The 23,335-nt window shown below is 40.5% G+C and overlaps 2 protein-coding genes across 10 annotated transcripts in view; one reads left to right on the forward strand and one right to left on the reverse strand.

Moving 5' to 3' along the window:
• Window positions 1-113: 113 nt before the first annotated feature.
• Window positions 114-15,782, reverse strand: CRNKL1 (crooked neck pre-mRNA splicing factor 1). Of its 3 annotated transcripts, none has more exons than XM_083832287.1 (14): window positions 15,643-15,782; window positions 15,279-15,431; window positions 10,794-10,885; window positions 10,525-10,683; window positions 10,002-10,168; window positions 9,312-9,490; window positions 8,485-8,655; window positions 7,601-7,792; window positions 6,852-6,911; window positions 5,504-5,584; window positions 2,790-3,029; window positions 2,253-2,354; window positions 1,425-1,673; window positions 114-974 (listed from the first exon to the last, which is right to left on the reverse strand). In XM_083832287.1, the coding sequence occupies exons 1-14, from the start codon at window positions 15,688-15,690 to the stop codon at window positions 807-809; spliced, it is 2,061 nt and encodes a 686-aa protein (XP_083688413.1). In that variant the 5' UTR covers window positions 15,691-15,782; the 3' UTR covers window positions 114-806. The 3 variants fall into 3 exon arrangements, with proteins under 3 accessions (XP_083688413.1, XP_083688415.1, XP_083688414.1); XM_083832289.1 differs by having other exon boundaries at window positions 10,794-10,903; window positions 15,643-15,717; XM_083832288.1 differs by having other exon boundaries at window positions 15,608-15,707.
• The window catches only part of CFAP61 (cilia and flagella associated protein 61), a 111,733-nt gene continuing 104,145 nt past the window's right edge, over window positions 15,748-23,335 (forward strand). For 2 of the 7 annotated variants that reach the window (XM_083832277.1, XM_083832280.1), the window contains exons 1-6: window positions 15,864-16,448; window positions 16,824-16,974; window positions 17,201-17,351; window positions 19,410-19,486; window positions 20,209-20,276; window positions 21,516-21,642. In XM_083832277.1, coding sequence (XP_083688403.1) covers window positions 16,391-16,448; window positions 16,824-16,974; window positions 17,201-17,351; window positions 19,410-19,486; window positions 20,209-20,276; window positions 21,516-21,642 — 632 coding nt within the window. In that variant the 5' untranslated portion in view covers window positions 15,864-16,390. The other 5 variants (XM_083832282.1, XM_083832281.1, XM_083832278.1 and 2 more) reach the window with 4 other exon arrangements.

Consider the following 23,335-nt stretch of genomic DNA (forward strand, 5'->3'; position numbering starts at 1 on the left):
TACTGATGAATTAGAAAAAAAAAAAAAAAAAGACTCCCCCCAAGACTTTATGAAAATCTTCTGCTCATTGCTTTTTCCCTCTGAAGTACAAAAAGTAACAATGAGAAGCCTGCTTATGTTGCTTCAACTTTATTTCCAATAGGTAATTTACTATAAAATATGTTGCCAATATGTTTATCTAAATATCTCTATTATGTAATATATACAATATTTTTGGCACTAATTTCTATAGAATTGTCTTTCAGGGGTTAGTTTCAGTATATTTAGTTTCTATTATTGTCCGTCCTGAATAGTTTTCTGGGATAAAAGCTGACTTTGGTAGGAAGTTGAACAGATTGCAATCAACAGCATGTATTATTTTCAACTATCCACATGATCATACATATTTTACAGAACTACTGGAAAAAAAAAATCAAATGAGGAATGAATTGAAGACATCTTTCTCATTAAAGAAATTAGATCTGTTGTCTTGGCAAGTTGGTATCCCTGTACAGTACTGACTGGGACGTTTTCTAGGAGCCTGAGAACAGTCAGTCTTGTCCTAAAAACAAAGCTGCTGTCCACTTCTTACAGTTCTCAGACTGGTGGTAATAGCTGCAGATTCCTGTACTTGCCTCAGGACAATGCCTTTCAGTTGCTAGAAATAAGACACCATAACAGAGAATCACCTCCAATACAGTGCTTTTTTTTTTTCAAAAAAAAATTTCTCTGAAGTCAAAAATAGTAAAACCCTTCAAGCACATTTATTCATCGCCAATGAAAATACTGTACAACACCCAAGAAAAGGAACAGGGGAAGGCAACCTATTAAGGTTGGCTTTCATCAATGTCTTTGTCTGGATCCATTTCTGCAGCTTCACTCTCCTGTTGCTGTTTCTTCCAGAGTTTAGCCATTGCAAGTAGTTTGAGATTAGGCTGATTGGCAGTATCTTCTGGGAAAATATAATCATAATACTCCTCCCAGCCAGCATCAGACTAGGGGAAAAAAAAAAAGAAAGCAGGTTTAATTTGCATGTTAATGTTAGCTATTAGAAGATGCTTCTAATAAGCATAAAAATGAGATAAAATTAAAATTCATGTTTGTTACAACATCCATAGCAGCTAAAACCAGTAAGCTGAATGGGTGCGAGACTGTACTACTTCTGCTGTGCATAACAAACAAGCAGATGTGATGAACAGCTTGCCAAGTTACGAAACAAACACTGTCAGTATAGTTCTACCTACAGCTAGTTTCATTTGCCTGGCCTGCTGAAGAGCAAGGAGCTTAGCAGTGTGTATTTCAGGACAATGCTTGTCTTCGATCAGAGCAGTAATACTGGTATGCAGTTAGAGCACCCATCACTGCTGAATTTGTCATGAGTATCAGATCTCAGCATAACGCAATCAAGAATTCAGAAAGGGTACTTGCATTATGTTTCCTCTTACCCCATCTTCAGCCTGCAGTTTTCTCCTCTTCTTTATTTTTTCAGGCATAAGTTTTTCTATTCTCTCTTTGGTGGTATCAGTTCCGAATTCCTCTTCAAAGTTCTTCCAGGATTCCAGAAGCATGACTCTCTCCTCTTTCTCCTCACAGTTTCGCATTGCCTTATTAGCCTCTTCATAAATCTGCCGACATCTTGACAAACTCTCTTCCCTTCCAGCAGATAGTTCAAACTGTGCAAAGCTGATCCATACCTGTGGCAGAAAAAACAAAAATCAAGATGAAACTTCCATCCTAAAGTCTTACAAAAATGACAGGTTAAGTGATAGTTTAAAAGAAAACAAAGCAACCAAAAAAGGAAATATCAATGCAAGTCTAAAGTACTTTTTTTTTTTATAAGCAGATACCCAGAAATTTCATGTTTGTTTCACGTGTGATATTTACCTCATTTTGACAAGACAGAATATTCACATAAGCAACTTTGACAAACCTCTTGCACTTATTTTAGGTCATGATAAATCTGTTTGAATTCAGTCAAATGACAGCACCAAATTACACGATGAAAATCACAACCAATTTTTCTTTCCAATGTTTTAGCATCTAAAATTACAAAGCAATTCAGCAGGAAGAGGGCTGCTTTCCAAAGCTTCTACAAAGTCTTCTTTCATATAAGATATTCCTTTTGTTATAGGAAAGTTAGAATTTTTTTTTTCCTTTTAATACCACTGGCATGAGACTGAACTTAGATTCTCAGTTGATTTCAGACAGCCAGGCAGTCAAGGCTTTCCATCAACCATGGACTCAATTCAAGCCCAATTCTGTATCCTGGGTACCTTAACATGCTGTGTCCGTTGAAGTAATCTGCGGTAAAGATTTCTTGTTTTTTCATACTCCTCTTGCTCAATTTCAAAGTCAATGTAGGATTTCCAAAGAACCTGCAAAACAGAAGTCTCCCCTTACGTTCACAGCCTCTTCAAATAACCCTGTATGTAACACTGAGATAATGCCAAAAAAAAAAAAGTTTTCAGTGGAGGAGCATGGATAAACATGAACATTGTAAAAATGAATTTCAGAGATCTGAGTATTAATTCACTGTATTAGCTAAGATTAAGACTAAGTAATATGAAATCTTGCCCACATAATCCATTTAGCTTACTCCTATAAGCATGTTTTTCTCTCCATTCTTTGTCATGGGTTTTATAGTCCCGTGTACCCTGCTAAGAAACAGATGCTACATTAATGAGACACAGGCTAGGCTGCGATGGTAAGATGTTCTGTTCAAGCTGTTAGATCATTTACATTTTAATTAGCTACACTATGTAACAAATACCTTAAAATTACTCAAATGTTAAGTTCATCTTCCCCCTTACCTCTGGCATGTCTAGCCGGGGCTGGCCAATAGCCAATTCATATATTGCACGGGCTCTGTCAATATCACCAAGGATGGTCTCCAGTTCAGCAAATTTAATCCATGATGTGCAGTTTTCTGGTGCAAATTCCAGGAATTTTTCATACAGCTTTCGGCAACGATCAAATTCTCGCAGTTGTAACTCCAGTTCAATATAGCCTTTAAAAAGTTTGTTTTTTGGACATTTACCTATGGATGTTCCCTGTTAAGAAGCCAAAAGCCAAAAAACACTTAAGAGATATTGCCAAGGAGGAGGAAAAAAAAAAAAAACCGAAAAAACCCACCACACTGCTATTTCTAAACAACTTTTTACTGTTTGGTATTTAACTGAAATGCATTTTTGAGCAGAGTCTGTTTTAAGACACTGGTCAGGGCTAATATGAAATCTAATCACTGTCTGCAAAATGAGTGTGCATACATAAAACATCAACAAAAACCTGAAAATAGAAAACTTTCTGACTGGTTACACACTTTTAAGTAACATCAACTTCCCATGAAGTATTAATTGAATCTCACCGTGGCTCAACAAATGAACGCTTCATCTTGCATCAAAAGCTGAAGAAAGCACAGTACCAGTCTGTGCCAGTCTTCAGGTAAGTAGTTCTGAAGTATCTTATAAAACAAATTATACCAAGAGAAACCGTCTCCTGGACTACCAGTGCTATGCATCATTACATAGAGAATTGTCCACATTACCTGACCGCTGACTTACAGTGATGGATAGCTGGAGAAGAAAGTTTAAACCGAATTTGTTTTGATATGCTTCAGCATCTGAACAAAACTGCCTGTCCTCAGCCACAAGTACCAAGCCACAAGAAAGCAGTTTCTGATTTTTAATTTGGGCATCTTTTGAAGCAATAGTTAAGACTGACCACGCCTGTGACATGTATATAGTGAGCTTCACTCTGACACATTTCTGAAGACAAGTATTATTTATTAGGCACTGGAACCTCTGCTCCTTCAAGGTGGTATGAGTAAGTAATTTGAGACCAACTTCCCTTAATGCAATTCTCCTGCAGAACTTCACTACACATTGCCTATCTTGGTACTTAACAAAAACGGAGGAAACCACAACTCTGAAATATTGATTTGGCCACCGTTAGGCCTCTCCAGCTCTAAAAATGCATTTTCTGTTTCAAAATATGCTTGGTTCTTCCCCATAGCCCACCCCATTACTATTTCTTAAGCAGCACAGGCTTCAGCCTGTCCTGGCAACTGTCTCCAAGTCCCAGCATCTCTCAAACCCTATGAAAACAAAGAATCCATGCAACATCTGCAGCCAGTGAAAAATAAGGCATAACAATGTACTGCCTGCATGCTGACAAGAGCTTCAGGGTCAGGAGATGGACCTGTTCTTCTGCATGGTGACAGTGTGAGACCTAGATACTCACCTCAGGACAGAAGCAAGGCTTCTTGCCAAAGAGGTGGTTCAAAATCAACTTACTGCAAAAGCAAGGTTAACTGCATGCCAAATCTAGGTCCAATCCCCCCCCAAAAAAAGATGATGGCTGCACCAACAAAAGCTGGTTTGAAAGATACGCAAAGTAACCTACTAAAAAAAGGTCTGTCAAACTAAACAACAGAAATTAAACAACAATAGGGAAAAGACCAGCAAAAGAGAAGTCTAAAACAAACTGAGGAAACTGTGGTTTTCCAGAGAGACCAAAACAGCCTTTCCAGAATATACTAAAACTATCATGCCTAAAAAAAAAAAAAAAAAAAAAAAAAAAATGGCTGGAAGCAGGATGCTGATTGGTGACTAAGGTAATTTGCAAGTATCTTAAACTAAGCTAGAACAGAAGTGTGCTTCAAGACAGATGGTTGTCCTCTCCTGCAGGGAGACATTAACAGTCTTACAGTGGACTTAATCCCTCTGTTTTTGTTTTTTTTTCTGGCCAAGGGCAGGAGCCCAGCTCAACAGACAAAGTTTTATTAGCACATTAGAGAGTAAACTTGATCTAGTGTCAGCTACAGAGGGCCATTCACATTTATAATCTTATCATTGTTGCGACATGTATACGATCAATTTCCTCTTTAAAGTCAAGCCACCTCAACTGCTACCATTACTAACTTTCTCTCCAAATTCCTAACAGTCACCCAAATTATTGAGAATATCTGAACCGAGGGGAAAGCAAATTTTTCGTTTTAGAAGGTTTTTCTGCCAAAATGCATTCCATCATACTCTGACATGGTAGTGAATTCTGAGCAGAAGCTCTTGTGCTGCCCCAAAGTCCCCATGATTGCTTCTGTCAGCAACCAGGTAGCTGGGACTTAATCTATCATGCAAGTCTGAATTTCTGAGAGTCAAAAAAATCCTACTGATTTGGGTTTTTAAACAGCTATTGTTAGTACAAGGATCGTTCAAACAAATCATCAGCGGTTAAAAAGTTTCAAGTGTACTAAGCTTATTTGGGTACCCTTGTATTAAGATGTACATTTTGTCAGCTGAAACGGGAAAGATGTATTCATTTCAGTCCGTGGCTAATTTATCGTATCAAGCTATGCTTCTTTTTAAATCATACATGACAGTAAATACTGGTCCCTGCGGATTTTCTAGGATGCTTTATTTAAGTGGATTAGTACAGTTATTTATAAAGGACAATTTAAGATCTTTTTATGCCATTCCCTTGTTACTATTAGTTAGTAAAGTCAATTATGGAATTAACCAAAGCTTACCAACGCTCTTCTGGCAAGTGGAAGATTTTTCTGTCGTATTTCAAATTGTGCATACAGCAGCCATATTTTGGCAAATGTAAACTGAAAGAAAAAGAACAATGTGATGGCTGGGTTGGAAGCTTAGCAATTAATTCCGCACATGTTCATTAAAAATCATCACTGTCTACATACAGAGACACATTACTGCTACTGCAGTTAGTTGCATTTGACTTCTGTGTTTTCCTGCTGAAAAAGATGAGAGACTGCAACCCAAAACAAACTCTCTACACCAAGACAATTTACTGTACCACGGATGGAAAGTAAAAATAGCCAGGACAGAAGTCTCTCCAAGGAAGAAAACAGTAAAACAATCAACTGATTGATAAAATATCAGCTATTACTGAAAAAAAAAATTGCTAATCGACTCTTAATTATTACAGATTAACACTAATCCACCTAGTTGATACTCATATGATGTGACGAATAACACATTAGAGAAGGACTAAGTACAGGGAACTAAGATTTCTTGACATTCCAAAGCAATGCATTGGTTAATTGTTTTCAAGGTTTGGCCACGCAGATATTTTAGTTAAAATTCACTAGGAAAAAAAAAAGGAAAAAAAAAAAACAACACCAAAAAGTCGGAAAGTCATGTCTTGAAGACTGTAACGGAGGATATAAACTCTAATGATGGTTTATGAAATGTACCTCCCTCAGCTGGGACCAGGTAAACAATTAGAAACAGTTACTATAAAAAGTGGTAACTCTACATAAAATTGACTAACAGATATTTTGCAGAGACTGCAAACAAACAGGTTGAGAACAGGTATGAAAGAACTAACTTGAGGAGTAAAGTAAGGGAAAAGAAGAGATAGAAGAATCTTCTACCATTTAACAGCACTGAAGTGTCCTCTAAGTATGTGATATTTCAGCTTTTTATAGCATTCTTGATCACTTAAAAATACTGATGAAACACCAATTTCATGTCTTTATGAGGAAACCTGACATCAGTGTGTAGCCTACTGTTTCCCAGTGATGATGCAAGTTACAGACACCTAATGCCATAAATGGGAAGGGGGGAGACACTATGGATTTTGGAAAATTACCTTTACGAAACTGGAAGGGAGTCTACTTAAAACCATGGATAAATACCTCCCTTGTTCTTGAGCAGGGTCTTCAGAAATGTGCTAGTAGCATTTTGGAGGGGCTTATGCACCTCAGCCTTGCTTTCTACAGTATGCCTGATTAAAGACAATTTAAGGGACTTCTGAACCAGGAAATAGTGGAAAGAAGTAGGGGGAGAAAACTAAAGGATCTCGGTCCTAAGGTTTTTAATCCAAGACTTTATATGAACTTGAAGGAGCCATACCTTCTTGTGGGGAATGAGCTCAATACATGCCTGATAAACTTGTCTGGTTCGCTCTGGATCCTGTAAGAACAGGCAAAACTAAATACTTCATTCACTACTCAGATTATGCTACAGTAATTACAGTTTTATATCACGCAGTGATTACCAAATGCAGAACAGTATTTTTAAGCACAGGAGTTTAGAATCATATATACTTAAAAATATGTATACATTTTTCTACATATCTGTGTGCACAATTCAAAGATGGTAACTTCTGAGGGTCAGTAAGTCTTTTGAAACAAGGTTCCTCATTAAGAATGATACAATTAAACCAGTAGTGTTGCATTTAGGGTGAAAAAAATCTTTTTTCCTTTTACCAGACACTGAACTATGATTTTATGAAATAAAGCACAGCTATGTTACATGACTGATAACAAGGTAGACAAAGTCTCGAAAGGCCACTGTAGCAAGAATTTAACTGCTTCACAAAACTTCACAAATAGTTTTGTTATACTACTTGTAATACCATTGTATTTGTAATTTTATGTTATATGACTGATAAACGAAATACCTAGTGAAGCTTAAATACTTGTCTCCCATGTAAGGGAGACGTTACACACAAATACAAGTGTGTCTGTGTATAGGGGGAAAGATTTAAATAGCAAATCATGTAGCAAATGACAAAACTTTTTTTTTTTGTATTAACTTATCTGTAGCTATTTAGTGTAAGGAAAATACCTGGGAAAGAAAGACTTAGAATTACTACTTGCCTTTGCTTCCAGCTCTTCATATAATGCATAGTTAATCCAAAGATAAATATATCTCTTCCAGTGTCTCTTCTCTTGAATTGGAGGAACGTTGGCAATGGCTCTTTCATACACTTCTCGGACAGTCTCTGCATCTGCATCGCTTTCAACTAACCTTAAGTAGTCAAACCATGCATCATAATTATGTGGATTTGCCTTTCAGAAAGATGGGAGCAGAGAAATGGAAAAGAAATTTCAGTAACTGAAAATAACAAAACTTGTTCCTTTGCTTACAGTTTCTATGTAGAACTTCTCTTTTAAAACTAATCATTGAAATATTAGTAAAAATTGTCAGTCTCCGGTATGCTAGAGCTAGAGGTTTTGAGGGGGGGAGGGGGGTTAAGGTCAGTTAAGTGTCATTATTTCTCTGTTTGTTTGTTTTTTTTTACCTACAAACGTTCATTGTGAAGGCAAACCAAAGTATGAGAAGAGGAAATGAAGAAATATGCAGTATTCAATAATTTGGTGAACAATAGACAGGTGTGGCACATCTGTTTCCTTATAAAAAGGTATTTCTGCATGAATGAGTAAACGTTACTGCATAACAGAAGTGAAGGAATAAGTTACAAGCTAAATTGTGAAGGGTAATGAGTTCTCAGTGCAATCAAAAACTTTGGCTCCACCATCTACATTAGACTGCAGAAATGAAAGAGCAGTGAACACGAGTATTGTTCTCTCACCTGTGGATGGAATTCTGTCTTCACATTTCTTGGGATCTTTTTTGGCTGAAGTACCATAGGTAATATAATAAATATAATAAAAAGCCAGCCTTCCTATCATGAGACACTTGCTTCCCTTAAGCAGCAGGTGGATGTATGATGAGCCCAGTGAATATCTGTAATACATACCTTCACCTCCTCTTCATACTGGAATCTTCTCTTGCTGACAATGATGTCTTCAATTCCCCTTCTATCTCCAAACTTCTTCTCAAAGATGGTGTAATTTTTGAAGAGATTTTGAGCATCCTGTTTTGGAATTCTATCCAAGGCGTATTTGTAGATCACCCTTACTCTTTCAAACTGAAAACATTAAACATCACTTGAATTGTATTTAGAATGCAACTCTTCTCCTACCCCACAATGTGTGTTTTAGTTTGTCAATGACCTTTTAGTGGTATTTAATGTAAACGATTGTTGCAGTACAGGATTAACACAAATCTCCCTGAAAAGTAAGACTTGAAGGGAAAAAAAATAAATCTATAAATACCAAAATCTATCATCACTTAGTCATTTACAGGTTTGGAATATTTAAAATATTTTTAAGGGTCTGTGGTTTGGGGTTCAGAGAATGTTTTGAATTGCTAAATAGCCTGGGCACTTCAACAAGAGCATCTGGGAAGTACATGGCTAATCTAATTCTTCTTTTTATCAAGCAGGCAGTTGATGTAAAGTGTCAAACTTATAAATCTGAGGACGTATATTGGATTTAAAGGCACCGTTTTCAGTTTTGGTAGATTTTGTGCTTACTTTCTTAGAATATATTTACTCAATGTGACCAAAAGGCAAATAGAAGCTAGGCAAAAAAATTGATTCCTTAACTCAGACTACAGTAAGACCTCAAAGGTTTTGGAAAAAAACAGAAGTATTGAAATGATCGTTAAGCAGCCTGGAGTTTGATATTCAAAAAGAAATCTTGTGGGGATAGTTAGTATCAGCCTGATGTATGGAAGTCTTACTTCTTTCTGGTTCTCCTCAAATTTTGCAAAAGCCACATACAGGTGCTCATCCATATGGTCTTCTCCAAAGAACTCCACTGCCCTCTCATATACTTTCCTTGCATGAGCAAAATAACAGTGCTTCTCTTCAAAGCGAGCATACTTGATCCAGTTCTTCACATCAGGGTGAACAATAACAAGTAGAGCTATGTTAAAGAAACAGTAGCACTTGAATCGGACATCTCAAATTGCATTCTTCCCAGTGAGCTCACGGACTATATGAAACAACTCCCATGGGTGATATATACAAGGGACACAACTGGGAAGAATTCAAAACAGCTCTGAGCATGCAAAGGCTTCATGTTCAGTACTGAGCACTTGAATTTAAAAAAAGGAATAGAAGTCAGACAAGAAGGGTCAGGAAAAAGGTTAAGGAGGAGAAAACTGAAATAAATGACAACTGCAAAAAAGCCAGAAGTATGAGTGCTCTTACATATTCACTGCTGTGGCAGGATATGTCCATTCACTTAACTGAATTTGGAGGCATATACTAAGCATGTATGTAATACCAACTGCTGGATCTCAGCATGGTGTTTTACTCCAGCACACCCCAGTAAAAGGAGCCTAGGACATACCTAGAGACAGAATAGACAAGCAAGAAATGAAGAAGTCTAAACTTGGGTAGCAGTGACCCTGCACTAAAAAGGATATATCTCTCATAAATGGTACGTGCCCTATCCACCTCCTTGTATCTCAGCTCGAAGTTAATATAGGAATGCCAGGCTTGCTCCTCTGGTTGCCACTCCATCCAACGTTCAAACACCTGACGAGATCCAGCAACATTCCCCAACATTTCTTCCATGTAAGTATATTTATACCTTGGAAAACAAGATCAAGTGTTTACGATCACTTTGTAAGTACATAAATTTCAGTCATTTTTCAAGTGCTTAATAAAAGCATCACTGAGACTTCTACACCTACTCCCCACTTGCACTCCAGAAACACCTATAGTGTTGTGATGGGCAGCATGCAGACACATGAATATCCTTCTCTCCGATACTCTTACCATTTGAAAAGTATACAACTATTCCAAAATTAAGCCTTTACCTCTTTTGGGGCTAGCCTGAAGAACTGCAGAAAGAGAAGACAATGTACTTTTGCACGATGCCAAAATAAAAAAAAATTAACGATGTCTTTGGGGGTAAAAGAAATGCTCCATTCTCTGTAAACGTACCAGAATTGGTTCACCCTAGGGAGGGTGGTAATGGCTCGATCCCAAATGTTTCGGGCATGATTAATCTGGCGGTTCTTCATTTCCATTTCTGCATATTTCAGCCAGAGTGTGACATTTCTGTAGTCTACATCTAAAGCACGCTCGTAAATGGAACGGGCTCTGGAAAGCAAAGAGAAGTTAAGTTGTGCATTTAACATGCCTCTAAGACTGAAAGTGTTTATCAATGTGTCTTAAGAGGTTTAACAGATCTACAGCTATATCATAATTACCTCTGTATTTCTTTCAGGCTTTCCTCCCATTGTGCGTACTTTATCCAGTTACTGATAACAGTTCTGTTTTTTCTTATGTTATCTTCAAAAGTCTGAGAAGAAAATTATTTCTGTAAGTAAAAAAAATTCTTCTGTGCAGACCAATCTTTTTATAAATGGCTTACACATTATTACTACTGGAATGAACTCTAAATGTCTTGCATAGAATCACAGAATGGTTTGAGTTGGAAGAGACCTAAAAGATAACTATTTCCAACCCCTCACCACGGGCAGGGACACCTCCCACCAGACCAGGAGCTTCCAAAGCCCCGTCCAACCTGGCCTTAAACGCTTCCAGGGACAGAGCATCCACAGCATCTCTGGGCATCCTGTTCCAGTGCCTCACCACTCTCACAGTAAAGAATTTCTTCCTTATATGTAATCTAAATCCACCCTCTTTTAGTTTAAAGCCATTACCCTTTGTCCAGGCCCTACACTCCCTGACAAAGAGTCCCTCCCCAGCTCTCCTATAGCCCCCTTTAGGCACTGGCAGGCCGCTGTAAGGTCTGCCTGGAGCCTTCTCCTCTCCAGGCTGAACAACCCCAACTCCCTCAGCCTGGCTTCATAACAGAGGTGCTCCAGCCCCTTCATCATCTTTGTGCCCTCCTCTGGACTCGTTCTAATACTTCCATGTCCTTCTTGTGCTGGGGCCCCAGAGCTGAACGCAGGCTCCAGGCGGGGTCTCACGAGAGCAGAGCAGAGGGGGACAATCCCCTCCCTTGCCCTGCTGCCATGCTGCTTTCGGTACAGGCCAAGGTATAGGTGCCTTTCTGGGCTGCAAGCACACATTGCTGGCTGATACTGGGCTTCTCATCAACCAACCCCCCCCCCCCACGTCCTTCTCCTCAGGGCTGCTCTCAATCCATTCTCCGCCCAGCCTGTATTTGTGCTTGCAACTTCCCAAGCCCAGGTGCAGGACCTTGCACTTGGCCTTGTTGAACCTCATGAGGTTCACAAAGGCCCACCTCTCAAGCCTGTACAGGTCCCTCTGAATGGCATCCGTTCCCTCTAGCATGCCGACCGCACCACACAGCTTGATGTCATCAGCAAACTTGCTGAGGGTGCACTCAATTTCACTGTCCATGTCACCCACAAAGATGTTAAACAGTGTCAGTCCCCAGTGCTCTTCCCCTCTCCACTAATGTTGTAACCCCATTGTAGAAGGCCACCAGATTTGTCAAGCACAATCTGCCCTTAGTGAAGCCATGTTGGTTGTCACCAATCACCTCCTTATTTTCCAGGTGCCTTAGCAGAATTTCCAGGAGGATCTGCCCCATGATCTTGCCAGGCACAGAGGTGAGACTGACTGGCCTGTAGTTCCCTGGGTCTTCCTCTTTTTCCTTTTTAAAAATGGGGGGTTATGTTTCCCCTCTTCCAGTCAGTGGGAACTTCACCAGATGGCCACAGCCTCTCAAGTATGACAGACAGTGGCTTAGCAACTACATCTCCCAGTTCCTTCAGGACCCACGAGGGATATGATGATATGTATCATCAGGTCCAGCAGACTTATGCACCTTCAGGTTCCTTAGACTGTCTTGAACCTGATCTTCTCCTACTCTCTGTGGTTCTTTATGGGTGACCCGTTCGGTGACAAACTGGAGCTGATTGATATGGCGGTGCACTAAGGGTTAAGAAGAAGGTTACTCAGGGGCATAGAGTGGTAACCAGGCTAGAATAAGAGGAAGTGGGAACCAGTGAGAAGAAGTTGTTAGGCTCGGATGGGCCTATAGCCGGCTACGCGTGATCAAAAGGAATGCACCAATCAGAAGTCTGTAACTACGCACGCTAGCCACGTGCAGCTGGCTCAGAAAGCTATGTAATATCTGCCATTGGAACAATAAAGGGTCTCCATTTCTCGACTATTTTGGAGTCCGTGTCTTCATTCCCTTCAGTTCTTCATTCTTCCAGTCCCTGCCTTTGCCTGCTGGGGCCCAGTCCATGTGGCTGGAGCTCTTGTCAGTGAAGACTGAGGCAAAAAAGTCCTTGAGTACCTCACCCTTCGCCTTTATCCTGGGTGACCAGGTCTCCCGTTTCCTTCTGGAGAAAGCCTAAAGTTTCCCTAGTCTTCTGTTTATCACTGATGTACCTACAGAACCCTTTCTTGTTGCCCCTGATGTCCGTGGCCATATTTATTTCTAACAGGACTTTGGCTTTCCTAACTTAATCCCTGGCTGCCAAACAATGTCTTTGTAACCCTCCCAGGCTAGCTGTCCTTCCTTCCTTCCACCCTCTGTAGGCCTCCTTTTGCTGTCTGAATTTGGCCAGGAACTCCTTGTTCATCCATGCAGGTTTCCTGGCATTTTTGCACAACTTCCTCTCTGTTGGGATGCATTTCACTCCTGAGCTCGGAGAAGGTGATCCTTAATATTAACCAGCTTTCTCAGCCCCTCTTCCCTCCAGGGCCATATCCCTTCGTACTCCACACCAAGCAGATCCCTGAAGAGGCCAAAGTGTGCTCTCCTGAAGCCCAGAGTAGCGAGCTTGCTGTGCTCCCTCCATGTTGGCCTCAGGATCCCAAACTGCACCTTCCCATGGTCACTGCAGCCAAGGCTGCCCTCGAGTTTCACCAGCCTCTCTTTGTTGGTGAGAATGAGGTCTAGCATAGCACCTCTTCTTGTTGGCTCCTCTACCACATGGAAAAGAAAGTTGTCAGCAATGCATTCCAGGAACCTCCTGGATTGCCTACACCCTGCTGTATGACAGGTATCAGGGTGGTTGAAGTCTCCCCCTGAGGACCACCTGGACTTGCGAACATGAGGCTGCTTCTAGCTGCCTGTAGAGGGCCTCATCTGCTTCATCTTCCTGCTCAGTTGGCCTGTAGCAGACTCCCACTATATGTCACCCATACCCACCCTCTCTGTAATCCTGACCCATCAGCTCTCTGTTAGCTCCTCACCAGCTCCTCACCCAGGCAGAGCTCCAGGCACTCCAGCTGCTCACTGACATTAGAGGGTAACAGCCCCTCCTCACCTCCCCTATCTGTCCTTCCTAAAGAGCCCATGTCCTTCCATCCCAACGCTCCAGGAGAGCCATCCCACCACATCTCTGTAATGCCAATGAGGTCACAGCCCTGCAGGTGTGTGTACATCTGTAACTCCCCTTCTTGACTCCCCATGCTATGGCTTAGCACAGAGACATTTAAGTTGGGCCCCTGATGAAGGTGATGTATGGGCTGGAGCAGCTGGAATTCCTTTGTGCTGCTCTTCAGGTGCTCTCCTACGTATCTCTACATCTACATAGATGTAGTGACAATACATACTCAACACAGCACTTCCTAAAAATTGCATAACAGAGCAGCTAGAAATGTTGATTGCTATACAGATAAGGACTAAACTCAAGTTCCTGCAAGCTGATACCTGAAATATTGATGGAACAGTTACTGAGAGCACTAAAATTGTGAACTTTTTTTTCAGTCTCCTGGTTAGCAATTCCAGTGGCAGCACTACCTGGTTAGATGGAATCTAGTCATTGCACGACCCTGAATATACTTGAATGCACCAGCATAAGTTTATCCACTTTGATTTGTATACAACATTGTTTTACACTTTTCTTTAAAGCATGCTGCCTTATGATTATTCCCCGGAATTAATATTTTGGCTTCAAATGTAATAGACAAATTTCACAGCTCAGTGCAATGATGACAGTGTTGTGTTTGGCTGCTGTCAAAATCAATACTATTGGTATAAAACATGCGGCTAAACACGGTTCAAACGCAGCCAACATGTGGTGGCTTATTATTGCAATTCATACAAGCAAATAAAAAAACTAAAAAATCTGTCTCTAGATGTTGACTATATCTAAAAAGTAACTGATCAAGCCGAGTTGAAAACATTTTCAGTTCATTAAGAATATGTTTGCTTTGCTTTCTATTGATCCAGGACAGAAGTTATCCAAGAAAAAAACAAAACAAAGCTGTACATAAGTTTGTACAAGCAAAGCAGTCCTTTTCAATAAAAAAGAAAAAAATATACCTCAAATCTCACATGCAAAATGGTTCTTTCAAGACAACTGTCAAAAAATAAACATGATTAGTATAAAAATCTGTTCTAAAGTATTGCTTGTGAACACTGTGGGTTTTTTTAAACAGTTGACATGGAAATATCACCAGCACTACTACAAAGATTGCTAATGTTACATCATACCATCATAATATTTGTGAAGAAGCTATGTACAAATCATGTATGCAACCCACCTTGCAATGCTTGAAACATACTGAACACATAACATGTATTACCAAATTTTGTTAAACATGTTTATAACTTAGTTTTTTTACACAAAAGTAACAGTTTTCTTAAGATAGTGCTAGTTTTTAAAACATAAAAAATGCATAAGTAATAAATATGAAGAACATTCCATTTAAATTAAGCATATTCCGTTTAAAATAAGCATATTAAAATTTTGGTGCTTTATAGAAATATTACTTTTTTTTTTTTTTTTTGCTTTTACCTTCCTTTTCCGAAGTTTGTAATCATTTAGCTCTTCAACATCTGTGATCTTCTGCTGAGGAGGTGGTGGGAGAAGCTCGAGCTCTCTCTCCTTTGCCTCTCTTAAAAGCTGCTCTGCTGTGATCTGGACTTCCGCGGGTGCTTTGTTTTTCACCTGTGAAGTAAAGGCCCGGTTAGCGCTTCCCCCTTTCAACGCGCAACTGCAACCTCCCGTCACGACGAGGACGAGCTCGGAGCTCGGGCCCCGAGCCGGGGTCGGGACCCAGCCAGGCCTCTCCTTCTTCCCCGCTCCCGCTCCCGCTCCCTTCCCCTTCCACCTTCCCCTTCCACCTTCCCGGCCCGTTCACAGCCGCCACCCGGGCCACCTTGGCCACTTTAGGGATCCGCTGCTTCCCGGCTGCCGTAGACGCCATCTTGTCGTCTCGCCCCGCGCCGGCCCCACCCCGCTCCCGCCCCCTCGCGCTGCCCCGCCGCGCGCCGTTGCCGGGGTAACGGCGGCGCGTCCCGGCACTGGCACGGCACGGCACGGCACGGCGGGGCAGGGCAGAGCGGCGGCGGGCAGCGGGCGGCGGGTGAGTGCCCGTCACAGCCGGGGGCCCCGCGCCCCTCGCGCCCCTCACGGCCCCTTCAGGACCGTTCAGGCCCCTCACGGCCCCTCAGGGCGATGCGGTTCCCGCCGGGCGGGCGGCACGTGCCCGCGGGCAGCGCTCCCTGGCGGCGCGGAGATGGCGCTGCTGCGCCCCTCAGCGCCCCTCACGGCCTGTCACGGCCCCTCACCGCCCCTCACCGCCCTCACCGCCACTCAGGGCGGGCGACAGCTGCGGTCCTGACTGGAAACGGAGCCGCTCGCGGCAGTGCCGGTGCTGGGGCCTGAGGGACCGGCGGCGATGTCCCTGGTGGCCCGGTGGCAACGCGGGACCCGCCGGCTGTCAGGGACCGGGTCCGCCGGCGCTGCGAATCACCGAAACGGCACCAAAAAGGCAGATTGCGCCTTGTCAGCGCGCTGCTGGGAGCGACGCGGGGAAGCTGCCGAGCTGCCTGTCTGTCAGGATCCCCTGGCATTTCGGTGCCACCGACGTGAGCTCTGCTTTGGCCAAAGTGCACCGAGCTCTCATGGTGCTGCGGTTAGCGCTAGGCCGTTCTCATCCCCAGCCCTGCAGGCTCAAGGCTGGTAAGAGTTTGAGGGGACCAACGGTAGGCACTGCTCGGATAGGCAGCGTGCAAATGCCTGTAAGTGAATAAATGCAAAAGCAATTTGTATCCCCTTAAGAACATTTCCTGCGTAGCATGTAGAAGGCATACAGTAGGCGTTATTGTCTGTGTTATTTCTACATGTGCACTGTGAGCACACTGTACGTGTGTGTGTGCAGGCAGTAGCCCTGTATACAGAGAGAGTTACACAGGAAATAGGAACAGAAGTCCATCCAGCTGACTGCACTTCTTCATAGCTGTTATAACAATCCATTTCAAGTAACTGCATTGAACAATGGATTGCGGCAGGAAGGATCTGCTAGAACCAGCAACGTTTTCTTTCTTTTTGTTACAGTTTACAAGATGACTACAATAACATCTTCAAGAGGACATACAGAAGTGGTTAGTGCCAGAAGGACAGAGTTACGTGATGTTTCTGATATTATCAGCCTCTTCAGCCATTTTACAGAAGATGTTTTTGGAAAGATTGATGTCATGCACCTTTTGTAAGTAACACTGGTTTTGGAGCTTTTATTTAGATATGACTGGCACAGACCTGCCTCTAGGACAGATTAAAGGGAAATACCTGTCTTCATGTTTTTATACCCTTATAACAGCTTTTGTATCTGTTCTCAAAATTTTTAGAATACAATCTGATTATTAAGTGTTAAACTTCCCTATGCTTTTCTTTTGTATAGTTTCTTCAAGTTCTGAATTAAATTGTTTTCACAGAGAAAAATCTAATCTTTCTCTGATACTCTGCAATGAGAAGAATGAGGTTATAGCCCATGCTGCCTTTCTGGACTATCCAAATTGGAATATCACTGATCAGTCTGATTGGGAATCATTCTTACATAAAAACTACCTTAACAACAAATGCACTGTAAGTAAATTGTATAATTTTATTTGTTTTTTTTTTTTCCACTTAAGGCTCAGGTACAAAAATACACATAGGCCTCTCAAATCTCTTTTACGTAGATCTGAGGTGTTCAGGCCAAAGAAGCTGATTATCTTTCTAAACCCTCAGGTGCTCAGAAGTTCATGGGTGCTTGTGCTTTTGCCACTACTGTAACATAAGGTAACTGTCATCCTGACAGAGGCCATTAGGGAATGCAGGTTCTTTGCTAGACATGTGCAGAACATGTCTAATGCACTGCGCTGGCACTGAGAGCAGCGTGAGCTATAGCTGCCACCAACATTTTTTGTTCAAATACCTGTCCCGCTCTGGTGCTATCTAACAGAGCATTTACCCAGGAGGTGGAGACTTTGCTGTAACATACTTCTTATTGTAGGGGAACTGAAATCCTAATTTCTCACCTTTTGGAATAAAGTTTTGCTCTTTTACACAACAGAATCCAAATTTAATGGCTTCAGAGAAGAGCAAGGGATGAGGAGCATACCCCTCTTTGGAAGATGCTGAATTACACTGAGTAGAGGACCGTGCTGGCATGAGTATCTTGATTCTGGAGTGAGTTTGTTCAGTGCTGGTGTGGATATGGCTGCACTCCATTCTGTGTGGTGCCAGCTTTCATAACGGCTCCTCAGTCGAGTTTGTAAATTACCCTTAGAAATTATGGACTAGAAATAAGTGCTTAGAAGTTTATTCAAATGCTGTCCCTCATTCAATCCATCTAGGCACTGGATCATCCTGTTATTGTTGAGAAAAGACCAAAAACGTTGACCATAAACACTTAAAAGCTAGGCAGCATTTGCCAGAATAAGGTGTTGGTGATACTGAAATTGCATCCCAACAGTTTGTTCATCAGTTTTTTGGTGCTGTTCTGGGTGTTATTAAGCAATGGCTTGCAGAAAAACTGACAAATACACTGATTGTATTAAAAACTGCTGTATGTGCCATTAAGAGAAACAGAATTATTACAGCCAAAGGGAGTATAGGGGAAAAAAGACCAACATGCAATTTTCTTGTAATCTGTTTTCTTTGTCACTTGAGCAGTACTTTGTGTACTGGCATATTGCAGACACAACCACTTCATTCAGTGTGCAGCTGCTGCTGTTGGGTTATGCTGTGCTGTCAGTTCTGCAAGCTCTTCCTCAGGCAGTCTGCTTGACAGTATCTTGCAGTAAAGCTGCAGCTGACTTCAATGTCAGGGGCATACAAAGAGAAAAGGAGACAAACAGACAAACAGCTTTAGCATGTTAGGAATTACTGCTCAGAAGCAGGAGTAAAAGATGCTTCAGAACATTAATGAGGAGCAGAAGAACTCTTGCTTTGCTTAGAATGGAGATTATTTCCTAAAATCTATACAGAAGATTCAGTAGATATTTCATGCTTCTGTACTGGCAAAGCAATTGTACGTGTTCCAGTTGAGATTCTAGGTGAGATTCCTTTGCTGTAAGGTGTTTTCCAGATTAACTGGAGGTAAATAGGAAAGACGTCTTTTAGTCAGCCCTTTTTCTGGATGTTTAAATGTGTCTAACAATGCAATCATAAGATCTTGTATTTTTTCCTACATCTTTTAAGGGAAGAACAATTTTGGGAGCATGAGGAATTTGCAAGCTTCTTTTTTTTTTCCCCTGAAAACCTGGAAAGAAATAGTCTTTATTAATCAAATGTTAAATGTTGTTAAGATTTAGTTGTTAGTTGTTGTGGTTAAATTTAAATGTTATTAGTTAACACAAATAAGGAACAGAACAGTGTTACAAATAAAAAAGTGATGTTTATAAATTGTATTCTAACAGTAAGCTGGAATATGAATCAAATTTAAAAACATTACATCGGCACAAATCATAATATAAAAAATGTCCTTTATTCATATAGCTTTATCCACACACGCCTTGAAGGCAATGAGTTACTCACATGCAAAGTTACTCACTTTGAGTGTGGATCACAGATATTGGATTCGTGCATTGGATTTGTGCATTTGGGTAGACAATAAATACAATATTCGTGGTGTTTAGATTCTCATTCTTCATGTTCTAGCCTTTGAACACGCTGTTCATGCATCTTTTTGTGGCAAAAGAGGAATATGCAGCTGGATGTTCCCAAGAAATTATTAGGTGAGTTAGTATGCAGCTTTCTGTAGTGAAGCACGTGCACTCTCCTCCCACTGTTTGCTATCAGTATTGCAGTTGCAAGGCAGAATGAATTTTTTTCTTTTCTTAAATTTCCACTCTAAATTTCCATGACTGAGCATGAAGCTTAAAAAGCTGTAGATATTTCTGGAGTATGGTTGTTCCCAGTTCATCTTTTGGTAGTTTACTAACTACAGATTATACAGTAAAGTCACAAGCTATGCAGTACAAACAGCACAATATATCATGTTAGCTCAATACTCAGTGATTGCTCGGGTTATTTGGTATCGCTCAGAACCTATTTATATAAACAGAGTGAATTGCATTTGGTGCTGCTTCTGTGAAATTTAGTTACTTTGTCATGTCAAGCCAGATCACACAGATGCCAGGTCAGAGATGTGCCAGCAGAGATCTGGCATCTTTAATTTTTTCACTACTGTGGAACTGATATAAAAAGCAGGATGTTTGAAATCTAAGTATTAGGAAATTGAGAGAGAAATAGGATAGAAGAAACAGTAAAAGATGCCCTGATTAATTCCATATCATATTATTTATGATAAATAAAATGCTTTAATTTTTGAGCCATATGGGCTCATGAAGTAAGATTGGAGACGCTGGAGAAAAAAAGTCATGCATTAAAAGAGTAGCTGCTGTTTCTGATTTGGTGTAGTGATGAAAGACTGAATACAGTTATGTTATTTGTCCAGGAGGGTTTTTATTGCAATACCAGAACTGCAGTTTATACTTCTCTTCATACCAGCTGATGAGAATTTAGGTAAGAATTTAAAACTTTTTTATTCTTAAAATAACAAGAACTAGTTATCACTATTATACTGTGTTGGTGAAGTGTGTTGTGTTTTTTTGTTTGTTTGTTTTGTTTTGTTTTTTAAATATATTGAGAACAGTTACCATTTTCTAAACATAGAGAAACCACAGTCTTAAAGTATCCTCTAATGGACATCCCTTGTAAAAAGCTGCATGTTCCATTCAGCAGTCTATCCATTTCCTGCGGTCTTAACATTTGCCAGAAATGGATAGGGCTTCAAACAGAGGCACAGGTGTCTCAGAAATAAATTCCCACAAGTTTTGTGAAACCTTCCAGCTGAATGGGGTCAAGAGATTGAAATGAGTGCTTGTCGTCTGACAGGCAGTGACTAACACACCAGTCAGCCAGGCATCATACCTATGCATCAAAAACAGTCACATCAGGTACTTTCTCTCACTTGGCCAAGTGAGTACAAGAGGAGAAGAGGACTCTTTCTGGTAAGGCACAGAAGGAGTGCTGGAGACGTGGAAGGAAGCTAGAATTGTTTCTTTTAGAGCAAAAGATGGGAGGATGCACATCTTACCATCTGACTTTGAATTTCAGTCCTGAATTCAGACTGTTAAGCTAAACAGCTACTTAATGACTGATATGTTTGCCTGTAGCTTTCCTTAAAGTGAACTGGAGTTTTTTCTGATATACCAGTTTCTCGGTATCTTAGTGCCAGGTCACGTTAAACAATTCCTTAGTAATGTATAAAGTACAGAAACCAGTACCTATATAATGGCTTTTGTGAAAACTACCCTAACTACAAATCTCAGCTTTTCTTCAGTGTACCAAGTCCTGACAAAGAGTTTCTCCAGTGCTTTACAGTGTTGTTTTTAAGACTAGCATTTCTATAGGGATTTGATTCTGGCAATTTCTGATTGCTTTGAAGCTTATTCAGATTTGGGATGCTGCAGGCTGAGGGAACTCTCACCTACTGCTGCTACAAGATACTGAAGAAATAGACATTGGTTATGTAGAGGAACTAGAAGAATGGTCAGAATAATCCTTAAATTAATCCGGTAACAATCTTTTAACATGCATATGCTGCTGTTGCTACTGTTTCATTGCTTAATTTAAGAGAGCATTATGCCATCTGGGGTTTAAATTCAAAAATCCTTTTTCCTCAAACAGTTTTGCTGATAATTTTAAAGTTCAAATAATGATGTTTCTCTGCAGCTCCTAACAGATTTTTATTGTTCACAGAGCCAGGCTTGGAAAGTGTCTTTGAAAAGATGATAACTGCTTCAGGTTCAGCAGTGGATATAAACTTTACTTTGCTTGTGAGCCCCAGACATCGGTATCACCCGCAGCTGCATGTTCGCAAAGCAAGGTAATGCAGTTTTCTTGCTTCTACATTTATGAGAAGGTCTGTCTGGGGCAATTTAAAGAATTCACATTTTGATTTACAGCATCAGTATCTTAATTCAGTGGCCATGATTTTTCTTGATAACCTAATTAAGTAGTTGTTTTATGATTATGCTGTTTTTATTCTACTTCATAGCAAGATCAATTGTATTTTTTGTAAATCTGATTTTCTATCTAGAAATAATAGAAATAATACATTTTTTGGTCAGCAATGTTTATTCTGTGAATGTTGGCTTTATTGTCTTGTTGTGTATTTTAGTGAGTGCATATAGTTTTCAGGAGCATATTCCAATTAATTTTTTGCATTTTTTAATTGTATCATACTTCGACCAGGTGAGCAAAAACTGAAGAGGAGGGTTTATCATCTACAGCAATTAAATAAAAGAGTAGAGACTCCCTAATTCCACTAGTCTGTCAGACATGGAAAGTAATTCTCCTTCTGCTCTTGTACAGTTTTTTGCATAAGCACTTCATATATTCCCTGTCATTGTGCATCAGGGGAGCAGGCCATCAGGCCTCCTCAACATTGCCAAGAGATCTTAAGAAAATAATAGGGTAACACTTTTTTTTTTTTAATTTATTACATAGTGTCATGTATTTCAGTGTGTGCAGTTTGAAGCAAAGACTTTTTCTTTTTTTTCTTTTATGATATGCTTACACAATGTGCCTTTCACACAGCTTTGCAGTTATTTTGGGACTCATCATAAATGTCAGTAAAAAAGTTTAGAAAGAAAAAAATTAATATTGAGTCTCTCTGCCAATCTATTGGTAGTGTACACCAGGCAGAGATGCAGGTTTCTCTATCCAAAAGCCTACTGATGTCTACCTATGCATAGACCATTACAACTGTGTTTTTTTCTGTCATTTGAATTCTGCTGTTTATGCCAAATTGCAGTTTTCTGCACGTGTCAGCACTGAGTACACTAAGCGAGAAATGCAGTTTCTGCCCCTGACAGGCTTTATGTTTTTCTGTATAGGTTGCTGTATCATATATGCTATCAGTGCTGTGTAGATGCTTCTCTGTACTGTGGTCAAAATATAACTAGTATATATCACATTTTGGTTCACTTATTTTCCTCTCCATGCTGCAAAGAGCACATGTAGGGTAATGTTTCATGAGGTAATAATTTTGATTCTGATTCTTTCTGGTGTTGTTTTTCTTTGTTCTAAATGGAAGTGCTGCGTTGTCCTTATGTAGCAGTATTATGATTTAAGAGATTTTTCCAGTCCTTGTAATAGAAATTGAAGTTTAGGGACAAGCACGTCTCTGGGAGGCTTCATCATACAATATTGATGTATGACCAGTGCTAATGGAAGGTAATGCCACATTAGGAACCTCTGTCTGCCAGGTAAATCCATACCAATCAGTTCATGAAATAGTTCATGCTAACGTCTTGCACTGGGTGCTGACGGAAACCTCTCTCTCATAGAGAGATGTTTTATACATACTTGATTTTGTCAAATAGGCCTGAAACAAATCTGCAGACTGTGCTATTTATCCTACAGTTTTATTCAATGCTTACAATATCCTATGGCTTGGCTTTGGAGCATTGTGAGACAAAGGGCTGAGACCTGATGTTGGCCACTTAAAACCATTCTACTGTTGGTCTGGATATTTCATTATGTTACAAAATCATTTGCATACCAACTTGATCTAC

Source organism: Anser anser, assembly GCF_964211835.1.
Source record: "Anser anser genome assembly, chromosome: 3".
NCBI classification, from domain to species: domain Eukaryota; kingdom Metazoa; phylum Chordata; class Aves; order Anseriformes; family Anatidae; genus Anser; species Anser anser.

Excerpts from the sequence above, each read along its gene's own strand:
- CRNKL1 (XM_083832287.1), bottom strand. The coding sequence starts at position 15,690 with ATGGCGTCTACGGCAGCCGGGAAGCAGCGGATCCCTAAAGTGGCCAAG. Across the intron at positions 7,793-8,484 it reads AGTATGAAGAGGAGGTGAAG|GCAAATCCACATAATTATGA; the intron begins GTATGTATTACA and ends TCTTTCTGAAAG. Across the intron at positions 6,912-7,600 it reads ATGAAGAGCTGGAAGCAAAG|GATCCAGAGCGAACCAGACA; the intron begins GCAAGTAGTAAT and ends CTGTTCTTACAG.